Below are 15,988 nucleotides of genomic sequence, written 5' to 3' on the forward strand. Positions count from 1 at the left end.
GTTACCTTTTGTTCAGTGGTCATTTATACAAAACACCAGCTGGAGCCAACTATGAAACTCTGTAGTGTGAAGTACCACATAACATCTTTGGTAAATGAAATGTTAATAACCTTTCTAGGGGAGTTGGGACAAAATCGTCCCACACTTTTCAACAGCCAGTGAAAAATCAGAGCACCAAATTTATGCAATCGCTATGTCCGATTTTAAAATAGCTTTTCGGCGAAAGCACATTTTGCAATATTCTGAGTACGTTCAGATCACTATCCGAAGGGTAACGCGCGAGCGCATTTCGTGACAAAAAATTTCAAAATATTCCATTACCGTACTTAGAAGCATGTCAAACGCTGTTTAAAATCTATTTTTATGCTACTTTTCTCGTAAAATAGCGATAATATTCCAACCGGGCAACGTTGTATTCATTCAAAGACTGAAATAATTTTTTTTAGAAGTCTCGTGAACGCGCATCTCCAGTCTCACTGTCCCCAGGCTGACCACTTACAAACTCTGCTGCTGTACTTTGCCCAGAGACAGCAGACACCCCATTCCACTTTCTGGCGGCTTTAGAGAGCCAATGGAAGCCTTAGAAAGTGTCACGTTAGAGCACAGATGCTATAATGTCGATAGAGATGCAACAGAAGGACAACAACTAGTCAGACAGGGCACTTCCTGCATGGAATCTTCTCAGGTTTTGGCCTGCCATATGAGTTCTGTTATACTCACAGACACCATTCAAACAGTTTTAGAAACGTTAGAGTGTTTTCTATGTGAATCTACTAATTATATGCATATTCTAGTTTATGGGCAGGAGTAGTAACCAGATTAAATCTGGTACGTTTTTTATCCGGCCGTGAAAATACTGCCCCCTATCCCAAAGAAGTTAAACAGTTGCTTCTCACTTTGTAATACTTTTCATTGTCGTCAACATTTTCTACATTTTCATAGTCAAACCAGAGATGACCAATTGATGTAAATCACCATCATCATCATCATCATCACCATCACTACCTTCTTCATGTTTAAAGGTCAATGCTGAAAAAATATTGAATTCATGATGTTTTCAAATTGCTTACACACATTTCTTACACCTGTCAAATCGTCTCCGATATCCTCAAGGGCATAGGATGTAAGGTCTACTAGGGCTGGGGTCAGGGTCAGGGTTTATGGTTACTGTACTGTAGTCCACTCCAGCCAAACTAGAACATAGTGGTTCACAATTGCTGATCAAATACTTCCACCTTGTGGTCATTCATCAGTCCTAAAAACACACACACACACACACACACACACACACACACACACACACACACACACACACACACACACACACACACACACACACACACACACACACACACACACACACACACACACACACACACACACCGGCATTACTGTTGCTTCAACTTGTATTCAATGACAGAATAGTTGAATGGTATAGCTGACAGAAAGGAGGAGAGGAGAGGAGTATTAGTAAAATAGTATGTATTACAATGAATGAAGAGAACTTGATATTTCAGTGGTAGCCTAGTCTATTGCTATTATTATACTGCAGCCAACTCAGAGAGTCTGTAGTAGATTAGCCTATTGGTTTTCCTTTCTCCTCCTGGAAATTCATTGTAGAAATACTGTTGATAGAACTGCACAGCTACGCTGTTGATTAACTGATGAAACTACACAGCTACTCTTTTGATTAACTGATGAAACTGCACAGCTACGTTGATTAAATTATAAAACTGCACAGCTACGCTGTTGATTAGTAGACAGAACTACACAACTACGCTGTTGATTAGTTGATAAAACTGCACAGCTACTCTGTTGATTAACTGATGAAACTGCACAGCTACGCTGTTGATTAAATGATAAAACTGCACAGCTACATTGATTAAATGATAAAACTGCACAGCTACGTTGATTAAATGATAAAACTGCACAGCTACATTGATTAACTGATGAAACCGCACAGCTACTCTTTTTGATTAACTGATAAAACTGCACAGCCACTCTGTTGATTAACTGATGAAACTGCACAGCTACTCTGATGAATAGTTGATAACAATACACAGCTACGTTGTTTAAATTATAAAACTGCACAGCTACGTTGTTGATTAGTTGATAAAACTGCACAGCTACTCTTTTGATTAACTGATAAAACTGCACAGCTATGGTGTTGATTAACTGATAAAACTGCACAGCTACGATGTTGATTACCTTGATAAAACTGCACAGCTACGCTTTTGATTAGCTGATGAAACTGCACAGCTACTCTGTTGATTAGTTGACAAAACTACAAAACTACGCTGTTGATTAGTTCATAAAACTGCACAGCTACATTGTTGATTAAATTATAAAACTGCACAGCTACTCTGTTGATTAACTGATAAAACTGCACAGCTTAGTTGATCAAATTATAAAACTGCACAGCTACGTTGATTAAATGATAAATATTCACAGCTACATTGATTAAATGGTAAAACTGCACAGCTACGATGATTAAATGATAAAACTGCTCAGCTACGTTGTTCATTAGTTGATAAATTTGCACAGCTACGTTGTTGATTAAATTATAAAACTGCACAGCTACGCTGTTGATTAGTGGACAAAACTACACAACTACGCTGTTGATTAACTGATGAAACTGCACAGCTACGTTGATTAACTTCTACGGGCTAGGTGGGACGTAACCGTCCCACCTGCGGGACACACTATTCAACAGCCAGTGAAATACCATGGCACGAAATACAAAACAGCAAAAATCTCATAATTTCATTTTCTCAAACAATCAACTATTTTACATCATTTTAAAGATAAACCTCTCGTTAATCTAACCACATTGTCCGATTTCAAAAAGGATTTACTGCGAAAGCATAAAATTAGATTATGTTAGGACATAAACTTCACAAGAAAAACCACACAGCCATTTTCCAAGCTAGGACATGCATCACAAAAACCAAAAATACAGCTAAAATATTCACTAACCTTTTGATGATCTTCATCAGATGGCACTCATAGGACTTCATGTTACACAATACATGTATGTTTTGCTCGATAAAGTTCATATTTATATCCAAAAAAACCATTTTACCAGTAACAGGAGAAGGATGAAACACGTTTCTAAAGGCTGTTGACAGCCAATGGAAGCCTTAGGAAGTGCAACGTGACCCCACAGATACTGTAGTTTCGATAGGGATTCAAAAGAAGAACTACAATTCTCAGATTTCCCACTTCCTGGTTGGATTTTTCTCAGGTTTTTGCCTGCCATATGAGTTCTCTTATACTCACAGATATCATTCAAACAGTTTTAGAAACTTCAGAGTGGTTTCTATCCAAATCTACTAATAATATGAAAATATTTGACTCTGGGCCTGAGTATTAGGCAGTTTACTCTGGGCACGCTTTTCATCCGAAAATGAAAAAACTGCCCCCTATACCTTAAAAAGTTAAATTAGAAAGCTGCACAGCTATGTTGATTAAATGATAAAACTGCACAGCTACGTTGATTAAATGATAAAACTGATAAAACTGCACAGCTGTTAGGGGTGTGTACGGGAGGCGAAGTCAGGTGCAGGAGAGCAGAGTGTAGTGAACAGGCGCACTTTAATTCCGTTACAAAAATGACAGCACATAAAAACAATAACGTGCCAAAAACACAGAACATAGCAAAAGTAAAGCGCCTGTCAATATCCACATAACAAACAAACAATTACACACAAAGACATGGAGGGGAACAGAGGACTAAATACATGCAGTAATTATGGAATGAAAACCAGGTGTGTAATGGAACAAGACAAAACCAATGGAATATGAGAAATGGAGTGGCAATGGCTAGAAAGCCGGTGACGTCAATCGCCAAACGCTGCCCGAACAAGGAGAGGAACCGACTTCGGTGGAAGTCGTGACAACAGCTACGTTGATTAAATGATAAAACTACACAATGTACACGACCGTTCAAAAGTTTGGGGTCCCTTTGAAATGTCCTTGTTTTTTGAAAGAAAAGCACATTTTTTGTCCATTAAAAAAACATAAAATTCATCAGAAATACAGTGTAGACATTGTTAATGTTGTAAATGACGGCCAGCATCTCGGGGTTGCCTCTTCACTGTTGACGTTGAGACTGGTGTTTTGCGGGTACTATTTATTGAAGCTGCCAGTTGAGGACTTGTGAATAGTCAGTTTTTCAAACTAGACTCTCTAATGTACTTGTCCTCTTGCTCAGTTGTGCACCGGGGCCTCCCACTCCTCTTTCTATTCTGGTTAGAGCCAGTTTGTGCTGTTCTGTGAAGGGAGTAGTACACAGTGTTGTACGAGATCTTCAGTTTCTTGGCAATTTCTCGCATGGAATAACCTTCATTTCTCAGAACAAGAATAGACTGACGAGTTTCAGAAGAAAGGTCTTTGTTCCTGGCCATTTTGAGCCTATAATCAAACCCACAAATGCTGATGATCCAGATACTCAACTAGTCTAAAGAAGGGCAGTTTTATTGCTTCTTTAATCAGAACAACAGTTTTCAGCTGTGCTAACATAATTGCAAAAGGGTTTTCTAATGATCAATTAGCCTTTTAAAATGATAAACTTGGATTAGCTAACACAACGTGCCGTTGGAACAGAGGAGTGATGGTTGCTGATAATGGGCCTCTGTACGCCTATGTAGATATTCCATTAAAAACCTGCCGTTTCCAGTTACAATAGTCATTTACAACATTAACAATGTCTATACTGTATTTTTGATCAATTTGATGTTATTTTAAAGGACAAAAAATAGCTTTTCTTTCAAAAACAAAGACATTTCTAAGTGACACCAAACCTTTGAACGGTAGTGTACGCTGTTGATTAGTTGATAAAACTGTAAAACTACGTTGTTAATTAGCTGATAAAAATGAACAAATAGTAGTAATAGTAGTATGTGAAGTTGTGTTAGTAGTAAATGGCTGTATGTGTAGTTGAATTAGTAGCATAGGGCTGTGTGTGTAGTTGTATTAGTAGTATAGGGCTGTATGTGTAGTTGTATTAGTAGTACAGGGCTGAATGTGTAGTTGTATTAGTAGTATAGGGCTGTGTGTGTAGTTGTATTAGTAGTATAGGGCTGTATGTGTAGTTGTATTAGTAGTACAGGGCTGAATGTGTAGTTGTATTAGTAGTATAGGGCTGTATGTGTAGTTGTATTAGTAGTACAGGGCTGTATGTGTAGTTGTATGAGTAGTATAGGGCTGTATGTGTAGTTGTATGAGTAGTATAGGGCTGTGTGTAGTTGTATTGGTAGTACAGTGCTGTGTGTATTTGTATTGGTAGTACAGTGCTGTGTGTAGTTGTATTGGTAGTACAGTGCTGTGTGTAGTTGTATTGGTATTATGGGGCTGTGTGTAGTTGTATTGGTAGTACATTGCTGTGTGTAGTTGTATTGGTAGTACATTGCTGTGTGTAGTTGTATTGGTAGTACAGTGCTGTGTGTAGTTGTATTGGTATTATGGGGCTGTGTGTAGTTGTATTGGTATTATGGGGCTGTGTGTAGTTGTATTGGTAGTACAGTGCTGTGTGTAGTTGTATTGGTAGTACAGTGCTGTGTGTAGTTGTATTGGTAGTACAGTGCTGTGTGTAGTTGTGTTAGTAGTGTAGTTCTGTCACCTTAATAAAGATGTTATGCTTGTCCTCTGTAACTCTATCTAGGTTACGATGAGTAAACAATCCCAATTGTTTCAGAATGTTTGATGTGTTAGTTTTGTTGTCGTCAGGTCGTCGTCAAGGCTAGAACATCGGGTCCTGTGCTCCAAGGGAATGGAGACCTCAGAACCAAAACAATGAGGTCCTTGATCCCATTGCAGTTAGATTCCTCTGTTCAGGCTTGGCATCAAAATTATTGAACATGTCTGGTGTAATATGACGTTTTGATGTGCTTGATTCAGTACTTATGTATAAAAAACTGCAATACAGTCACTGAAAATCTGGGCCCTTATTCACACAGCGTCTCAGAGTAGAAATCTGGGCCCTTATTCACAACCCAGTGGCTGTGGATTTGGATATATTGTGTGTAGCTGAGTACTCCTCTGCCGCTCCCCCTCCTTGATCGGCTTTATCTGGTTGTGTAGCCTACAAACTTCATGTTGTACACTAAACTGGTCTGTTACGTTCCCTCAGTAGTCTATGAAGCATAAGGGGGATTTCCTACAAACTTCATGTTGTACACTAAACGGGTCTGTTACGTTCCCTCAGTAGTCTATGAAGCATAAGGGGGATTTCCTACAAACTTCATGTTGTACACTAAACTGGTCTGTTACGTTCCCTCAGTAGTCTATGAAGCATAAGGGGGATTTCCTACAAACTTTATGTTGTACACTAAACTGTTGCATTTCTTATCTCACGCCTCGATCACACCAAAATCGTCATTGCCTTTTGATACACGAGAAGTACCTTCATTTCGTATATATCTCACCACAGTGGAGGTATTTCCTCCGACACATTGGTGCGGCTGACATCCGGGTTAAGAGAGCAGTGTGATGAGAATTAGGTGGCCAGGCGGTGTATGTATTTAAGATAGGACTTATGACTTGACCTTCGCCTCTTTCCGAGCCCATTGAGGAGTTGCAAATATAAGCCAAGGGTCAAAACGGGGTAAAGAAAATAAGCTTATGGTCATACAAACCTGTATACACCTGGTCATAGTCAGGCCTGGTTAGTCCTGGGACGGGAGACCGCTTGGAAATACCAGATACCATTTTAAAAAAAAGAATACTTGCCAATTTATTAATGACTACATTTAACAAACATTAGATAGTGAATCCAGAGATTCTTACCTTTGCCTCGATTCAGCAGTATCATCATTTGTAGTTCTTTATGAAAGCCACATTAGCAACTAATTTGCATATTATAGTATTTTTTTGGGGGGGGTAAATACAGGCGAATATATTGATAAAAGTCACCTTGTCAAAGAGGGATTTACATGGTTATCAAAACGTCACGTCACGGTAAACCTACATTAATAAATAAAGGTGAAAAAAAAAACGTTTTATAAAAAAATGAAACAGACCTTATTTTTAAGTGTTTCTAAAAATCCCCTATGGGAAAAAATGTATGGTGGAAAAATGATTGGGAACCATTTCCCTGTTCGACCGCTAGGTCTTATGGGTATTATGACTCATACTGTGGTAGTCTAGGGAACGATTGGGAACCATTTCCCTGTTCGACCGCTAGGTCTTATGGGTATTATGACTCATACTGTGGTAGTCTAGGGAACGATTGGGAACCATTTCCCTGTTCGACCGCTAGGTCTTATGGGTATTATGACTCATACTGTGGTAGTCTAGGGAACGCTGCCGTTTGTCTCGCAGAGGCAGTTGCAGTGTGTTCTGTGTGGTGTGTAGGTTGGCTTTATCAAATTTACACGTCGCAAAAATAAAAAATAAAACTACAGCATTATCGCACAAAATGCTACGCAGCATCATCTGTGTATGTCTGCAACAAAAGTTCAACATTCACCTGTCTGCTACCATTTCTGTCAAACCGATAAATCCCATTTAAGCAACGCAGCATCCATTGGAAATGAATGTATTTGTGGTGTACCGAAACGCAATGATCTGACTTCCTGTAGTTTTTTTTCAGGTGGGGTTATCGGCTACATGCAGCTATTTACATGTTTTTACACAAAATACTTTTGTCGACATGTTCGTACAAAACTTTGTTGTCAGTATTGCAAACGTAATAACGATTTAATGTTCTACTTAGCTGCTGAGTTACATGCAACTATTTACTCTCGCCAAGATATTTGTATATATGGCAAAACTATGGCGCCGGGCGATGCAAAACGAACAAGCTCGATTGTCAAGACTTTTTTTTTTACCGGTCTTGATATAAAACTTTAGGTTGCCCAGAGGTGGAACACAAACATGCAGTCTAATTAGCGATGTTATGTCCTTTTATTCATCATCACTACAAACATTGGCTAAGCTGTGCAGGAGTCAGTCAAGTAGTGGTATCTTTTTCAGCAACTGAAGACGTGACAGCAAACTATAAAGATTACCCTACATCATCACAAAAAATGTGTCCAAAGTGTAGGGACTGCGTCATGCTTGTTCAACTGCAGTATCTGTTACGACAGACAGATAGATTGTAGCCTCCAGAATATATATATATATATATATATATATATATATATATATATACATACATACATACATACATACATACATACATACATACATACATACATACATATATATATATATATATATATATATATATATATATATGTTTTAGAACGTTTGTTAAAATCGAGGAATGGAGGATCAAAACCGCAATGTATCATGGGTAATTGTGACTGACTGACTGATCTATGAATGATAATGAGTCGTAACTTGTGATGCATTTTGTAGATCAGTCAGTCGGCAGTGGAATGTAGTCGTTTTGATGCTCTGGGACATGGCCATACGCTACATCACCATGGTTCAGCAGAGGCTGAGTAAACAGTTAAATGTGAAGGGAGAGGGGTGTGTGTGAGCATCAGCTACATTAGAAAAACTACTGTGTGCAGAGTGTGGGTGAAAACTCTTGTGTCTGTAGAATTAAGGTGGTTGTCCCCACATGCTTTAAGAAGGCCACCATTGTTCCTGTTCCCAAGAAAGCTAAGGTAACTGAGCTAAATGACTACCGCCCCGTAGCACTCACTTCCATCATCATGAAATGCTTTGAGAGACTAGTTAAGGATCATATCACCTCCACCCTACCTGATACCCTAGACCCACTTCAATTTGCTTACCGACCCAATAGGTCCACAGACGACGCAATCGCCATCACACTGCACACTGCCCTATCCCCATCTGGGCAAGAGGAATACCTATGTTAGAATGCTGTTCATCGATTACAGCTCAGCATTTAACACCATAGTACACTCCAAACTCGTCATTAAGCTCGAGACTCTGGGTCTCGACCCCGCCCTGTGCAACTGGGTCCTGGACTTCCTGACGGGCCGCCCCCAGGTGGTGAGGGTAGGTAACAACATCTCCACCACGCTGATCCTCAACACTGGGGCCCCACAAGGGTGTGTTCTCAGACCTCTCCTGTACTCCCTGTTCACCCACGACCGCGTGGCCATGCACGCCTCCAACTCAATCATCAAGTTTGCAGACGACACTACAGTGGTAGGCTTGATTACCAACAACGACGAGACGGCCTACAGGGAGGAGGTGAGGGCCCTCGGAGTGTAGTGTCAGGAAAATAACCTCACACTCAATGTCAACAAAACTAAGGAGATGATCGTGGACTTCAGGAAACAGCAGAGGGAGCAGCCCCCCATATACATTGACGGGACAGTAGTGGAGACGGTGGAGAGTTTTAAGTTCCTCGGCGTACACATCACGGACAAACTGAAATGGTCCACCCACACAGACAGTGTGGTGAAGAAGGCACAGCAGCACCTCTTCAACCTCAGGAGGCTGAAGAAATTTGGCTTGTCACCAAAAACACTCACACATTTTTACAGAAGCACAATCAAGAGCATCCTGTCGGGCTGTATCACCGCCTGGTACGGCAGCTGCTCCGCCCATAACCGTAAGGCTCTCCAGAGGGTAGTGAGATCTGCACAACGCATCACCGGGGGCAAACTACCTGCCCTCTAGGACACCTACACCACCCGATGTCACAGGAAGGCCAAAAAGATCATCAAGGACATCAACCACCCGAGCCACTGCCTGTTTACCCCGCTATCATCCAGAAGGCGAGGTCAGTACAGGTGCATCAAAGCTGGGACCGAGAGACTGATAAACAGCTTCTATCTCAAGGCCATTGGACTGTTAAACAGCCATCACTAACATTGAGTGGCTGCTGCCAACATACTGACTCAAATCTCTAGCCACTTTAATAATGGAAAAATGGAATGTAATCAATGTAATCAATTTATCACTAGCCACTTTATATTATATGTTTACTTACCCTACATTACTCATCTCATATGTATATATTGTACGTTATACCATCTACTGCATCTTGCCATCTTGATGTAATGTATCACTAGCCACTTTAAACAATGCCTCTTTATATGTTTTCATACCCTACAATACTCATCTCATATGTACATACTGTACTCTATACCATCTACTGCATCCTGCCTATGCCGTTCGGCCATCACTCATTTATATATTTTTATTACATATTCATATTCATTCCTTTACACTTGTGTGTATAAGGTAGTTGTTGTGAAATTGTTAGGTTAGATTACTTGTTAGATATTACTGCATGGTCGGAACTAGAAGCACAAGCATTTCGCTACACTCGCATTAACATCTGCTAACCATGTGTATGTGACAAATAAATTTGATTTGACCGAGTTTGGGAAACACTGGGTTATTAATGTTGGGGGAAGGGTTAGCTAACATTAAGGTTAGGGTTGGGGGAAGGGTTAGCTAACATTAAGGTTAGGGTTGGGGGAAGGGTTAGCTAACATTAAGGTTAGTGTTGGGGAAGGGTTAGCAATCATTAAGGTTAGCGTTGGGGGAAGGGTTAGCTAACATTAAGGTTAGGGTTGGGGGAAGGGTTAGCTAACATTAAGGTTAGTGTTGGGGAAGGGTTAGCTAACATTAAGGTTAGTGTTGGGGAAGGGTTAGCTAACATTAAGGTTAGGGTTGGGGGAAGGGTTAGCTAACATTAAGGTTAAGGTTGGGGGAAGGGTTAGCTAACATTAAGGTTAGGGTTGGGGGAAGGGTTAGCTAACATTAAGGTTAGGGTTGGGGGAAGGGTTAGCTAACATTAAGGTTAGGGTTTGGGGAAGGGTTAGCTAACGTTAAGGTTAGGGTTGGGGGAAGGGTTAGCTAACATTAAGGTTAGGGTTGGGGGAAGGGTTAGCTAACATTAAGGTTAGGGTTGGGGGAAGGGTTAGCTAACATTAAGGTTAGGGTTGGGGGAAGGGTTAGCTAACATTAAGGTTAGGGGTGGGGGAAGGGTTAGCTAACATTAAGGTTAGGGTTAGGGGAAGGGTTAGCTAACATGCTAAGTAGTTGTAAAGTAGCAACAAAAGTAGTAAGGAGCTTAAAAGTAATTAGTAATTATAGTAATTATATATAATTATATATATTTATATAATATATTATGATATTATTTATAGTAATTAGCTAAAATTGTCCATGATGAGATTTGAACAGGCAACAGTTGGGTTGTTAGACATTCGCGTTAGACGCTCCCCAACCATCCACTATGACTTACCACTCTCTTTTAGTTTTAGGCCTAGTGTACTACTTACTGTATGTTACGTGTAGTCACTGAGACCAGGCTGCAACTACAAAAGGGAAAACATGAAATGACCCAGGGAACGATAGAACATAGCTCAGAGATGCACGAAAAAAACCCCGATAACATTCAAAATGGGTGAATCTTTCCTTTAACAAACTGTCAAATCTGTGAGCTAACTTGGGACAAATGAAATACTACACCATGGTTAATTCATTAGCACGAGTAAGAATTATATAGATAATGTTGTTGTTCAATAGAAAAAGGTTTTTGCTGCCTGCTGCAGAATCACACAGTGTTCAGAGACTACAATAATAATCAGGGTCCTCTGTCCTTGTACCTCCAGTCTGGCGTCAATCACTATCAACGGATAGGAGTTTAACCCATAACATTCTGATTCAAGTCTAGTGACCATCAACCCGAGTGTCACAAACAGAACAGTGGAAATCAACCCAAATGTCACAAACAGAACAGTGGACATCAACCCAAATGTCACAAACAGAACAGTGGACATCAACCCAAATGTCACAAACAGAACAGTGGACATCAACCCAAATGTCACAAACAGAACAGTGGACATCAACCCAAATGTCACAAACAGAACAGTGGACATCAACCCAAATGTCACAAACAGAACAGTGGACATCAACCCGAGTGTCACAAACAGAACAGTGGACATCGTGTGTATTACAGAAAGGGAACATATTTAAATATGATAAACATTGTTTTAATCTCTAAAATGATTATGAACTTTATTCATTTTAAATATTCCCATTACACAGTCAATTCAGGAAGTGAATTTAAATTCCATTTCAATGTAAAGGATGAGAGAGAGAGATAGAGAAAAATGGAGGGAGGGGTCTGGCTGGATGGGTCCTTAAAAAGGAGAGGAGGAAGATGTAGAACTCAACTCACAGGCAGGACAGAGAGAGAGAGAGAGAGAGAGCGAGAGAGAGACCCAGTGAAGACCTTTGAAGATCTCTGAAGAAGTGAAGCTACAACTGAAGACTTCAGAAGGTGAGATTTCAACATCTGTTCATCTAATACTGTACCTGTCTTCATCCCAACTGACCTCCTATTCCCTTTGTAGTTAGCTACATTAGACAAGGGCCCATAGGGCATATGTAGCCCTGGTTATATGTAGCTCTGGTCAAAAGTAGTGCACTACATAGGGAAAAGGGTCCTATTTGGAAACTCGTTACTAGGGACACAAATGGGTGAACGCTTTGGACCGAGTTTAAGAACTACTGTGCTAAGGAATTCAAGTCAGCTGCCAAAACTCAGGTATCATGTTTTCTACCAATTACAGTAGATTAGCCTAGTACACATGAATATGTATTCACAGCTTGGGGTGCCCCAGGACCGAGTTTGGAAAACGCTGCCTCAGCAGTTACGTAAGTTAAGTAACAAACAGGGTTTCCCTGACCTCCCAAGTACCCCCTGCCGTTCCACTGATTTGATATCTTGTTCCATGAATTTGTCTTGACGGCTTCTCTCTGTCTCTCTCTCTCTCTCTCTGTGTGTCTCTCTCTCTCTCTCTCTCTCTCTCTCTCCTGTCTCTCTCTCTCTCTCTCTCTCTCTCTCTCTCTCTCTCTCTCTCTCTCTCTCTCTCTCTCTCTCTCTCTCTCTCTCTCTCTCTCTCTCTCTCTCTCTCTCGCTCTCTCTGTGTCTCTCTCTCTGTGTCTCTCTCTCTCTCTCTCTCTCTGTGTGTCTCTCTCTCTCTCTCTCTCTCTCTCTGTGTCTCTCTCTCTCTCTCTCTCTCTCTCTCTCTCTGTCTCTCTCTCTCTCTCTCTCTCTCTCTCTCTCTCTCTCTCTCTCTCTCTCTCTCTCTCTCTCTCTCTCTCTCTCTCTCTCTGTGTCTCTCTCTGTGTCTCTCTCTCTCTCTCTCTCTCTCTCTCAGGAGACTATCACCATGGCGATGTTGACCACTCTTCTGCTTCTCAGCGCTGTCTTTGCTCTGGGAGATGCAAGGGGTAGCAGAGGTATTCTGACCAAAGGTTTTGGTGACCTGTTCACACTCATCAGATTTTATTTGATGTTATTGTTGCAACCTTAACACCTAGTGACCTAGGTTTTGGTTTAACAGTCACTGGACCCCGAGCTCCTGGTTGGGGCCCCCGTCGTATTCGCTAAAATAGAATTATTTTATAGGTCTGTTGTGGTTTCATAGTTCTGAAACTGATCTAGGTTCGTTCAGTTTGAAATTTAAAGGCAATGTTCCGTCTTCAGCAGAGACAGCATTCACGGTAAACGCTGCATGCAAACTGCTCAATCTGAAATTACCTTTAAATTTCTAGCATGGAATCTGTAACGCTGATAGAATTGATTCCCAAGTCTTTTAAAAAGCACCTGTCTCAATATTCCCTCTCTTTGTCTCTCTTTTGTTGTAGGGGATCGGCGTAATCGCTGTGACTCGGAGGAAATCGTTCCTCCTCCGAAAGATCCGTATGACTCAGAGGAAAACAGTTCTCCCTCGGAGGAACAAATTATTCCTCCGACAGATTATTCTGACTCGGAGGAACACATTCCTCCTCCGAAAGATCGATCTGACTCAGAGGAACACATTCGTCCACGGAAAGGTGAGAAACATATTATGGAGAACCTGATAACCGGTAAAAATGACAGTTTATGTTACAAAACAAGCAAGTATAGAGATCTAAATATAGAGAATCATTGTACAATCTAAACTGCTGTGAAATATATTTTCAATAACCACAAATATAATATGTTCAGCTGTTTGCACAAAACCGTAAGAAGAAGACGCAAAAACAAAATGTTATAATGGGAAGCGTGGACATAGTGCACATAGATCTACCGCTTCTTAGACTTGCTTTCAATGAGAATTACAGATCTATAACACACATTTCTATGCAAATTTGGTCATGTTGCCCGAAAAGTTACTTTTCAAAGTGAATCGGTCATTTTTTCAACAACACGCGGTTGGCCGTGATGTGTTGCTCAGTAACAGCTGAAACGCACTTTTGATGAATCAGATTGTCTGGTGGGAACAGACCGTACTGTTCTGTAACGGTCCCGTGTGGCTCAGTTGTTTCCAACGCCAGGGTTGTGGGTTCGATTCCCACGGGGGACCAGTACGGAGGAAAAATAAATAAATACACAAAATGTATGAAATGTATGCATTCACTACTGGAAGTCGCTCTGGATAAGAGCGTCTGCTAACTGACTAAAATGTAAAATAATGTTATTTCATGGGATCTCTCTCCCCCCTACAGAGTGGCATCACAGAGCCTGCCCAAACGGCTGGCACAGACATAAGACACACTGCTATCACTATGTCCCCATCATGACCACATGGCCAGAGGCAGAGGTACTTGCTCTCTCCCTCCTCTCTGTGTGTCTCTGTGTCTCTCTCTCTCCCATCTCTCTCTGTGTGTGTGTCTCTCACCACTCTTTCTCCCCTCTCTCTCTCTGTCTCTCTCTCTCTCTCCCCTCTCTCTCTCTCTCCAGAGGAGATGTTTGCGCTTGGGAGGTAACCTGGCGTCAGTGCACAGCCTTTCCCAGTATCGTTTCCTTCAGTCTGTCATCAGGAAGAGTACCAGGAAAGTCCAGCGCACCTGGATTGGAGCCAACGACGCCATCAAGGTCAGAAGCACCGTTTGTTCAACACTCCTGAAACATATAGGATGCATTGATTCTTGATGAATAGAACCTATAAAGGCCTGGTGGTGCCTTAACCCACATATCAGTTTGTTTTCTAAGCTTGTTATGTAATATTACAAACACTGTCTAGCTTCAAGCCATGGTTAAATCATGCTTATCTCATAGATGGTCAGTCCTGGTATCCATAGCTCTGTCTAGGAGTCTGAGAGTGGTTACATTTCTCCAGGTAACTACAGTGTGTATATATAGTGTTTACTGTCTGCTGGTGATGCATCGTCCTGTGTGCTCTGTAGGAGGGTCTTTGGCTGTGGAGCGACGGGTCCAGGTTTAACTACCAGAACTGGGCCCCAGGTCAACCCTCCAACTATAACCATGGTGTTATTAAGGACAACACGAACGGTCGGGAGCATTGCATGGAGATGAATTATGGAGGTACAATGCTGTCGCCAGACTAGTCTCCCGCTCATTATACATCAATCATTTGGATAGTAGTAAAATACACCTTAAGGGAATTTATTCCTTTTATAGCTACATATTTATAAAACAAAAATAATACCTACCTTTCTGTTTCTCTTTCCCAGCTTCCCGCGGTCAGAATGATGCCCCTTGCTGGTACAAACGTCCATTCCTGTGTTCCAGAAAGCGCTGATGTCCACATTTTGGGAGCGACAACATTGGAGAAGCTCTCAGATTGTTTTAAATAAAGGCACCGTCTGCAATATTACCTTTTGTTCAGTGGTCATTTCTACAAAACACCAGCTGGAGCCAACTATGAAACTCTGTAGTGTGAAGTACCACATAACATCTTTGGTAAATGAAATGTTAAACAGTTGCTTCTCACTTTGTAATACTTTTCATTGTCGTCTACATTTTCATAGTCAATCCAGAGATGTAAATCACCATCATCATCATAACCATCGTCATATTGATTAATTATGTTTCAAATTGCTTACACACATTTCTTACACCTGTCAAATCGTCTCCGATATCCTCAAGGGCATAGGATGTAAGGTCTACTAGGGCTGGGGTCAGGGTCAGGGTTTATGGTTACTGTAGTACTGTAGTCCACTCCAGCCAAACTAGAGGTTAGATTTAGAATGAGGTGAGGGTTAATGGTTTAATGTACTGAACATTAGGTGCAAATACTGTAGTCCACTCCAG

The 15,988-nt window shown here is 41.0% G+C and overlaps 1 protein-coding gene across 1 annotated transcript; it reads left to right on the forward strand.

Annotated features, from left to right (window-relative positions):
- The first annotated feature begins 11,993 nt into the window (after positions 1 to 11,993).
- LOC106578217 (galactose-specific lectin nattectin-like) lies at positions 11,994 to 15,550 on the forward strand. The gene is made up of 7 exons (XM_045713774.1): positions 11,994 to 12,223; positions 13,107 to 13,188; positions 13,597 to 13,785; positions 14,440 to 14,534; positions 14,675 to 14,809; positions 15,121 to 15,259; positions 15,409 to 15,550. Exons 2-7 carry the CDS (start codon positions 13,119 to 13,121, stop codon positions 15,474 to 15,476), a joined length of 696 nt encoding a protein of 231 aa, XP_045569730.1. The 5' UTR covers positions 11,994 to 12,223; positions 13,107 to 13,118; the 3' UTR covers positions 15,477 to 15,550.
- Positions 15,551 to 15,988: the final 438 nt, after the last annotated feature.

This window comes from Salmo salar, unplaced genomic scaffold (assembly GCF_905237065.1).
Source record: "Salmo salar unplaced genomic scaffold, Ssal_v3.1, whole genome shotgun sequence".
In the NCBI taxonomy this organism is placed as follows: domain Eukaryota; kingdom Metazoa; phylum Chordata; class Actinopteri; order Salmoniformes; family Salmonidae; genus Salmo; species Salmo salar.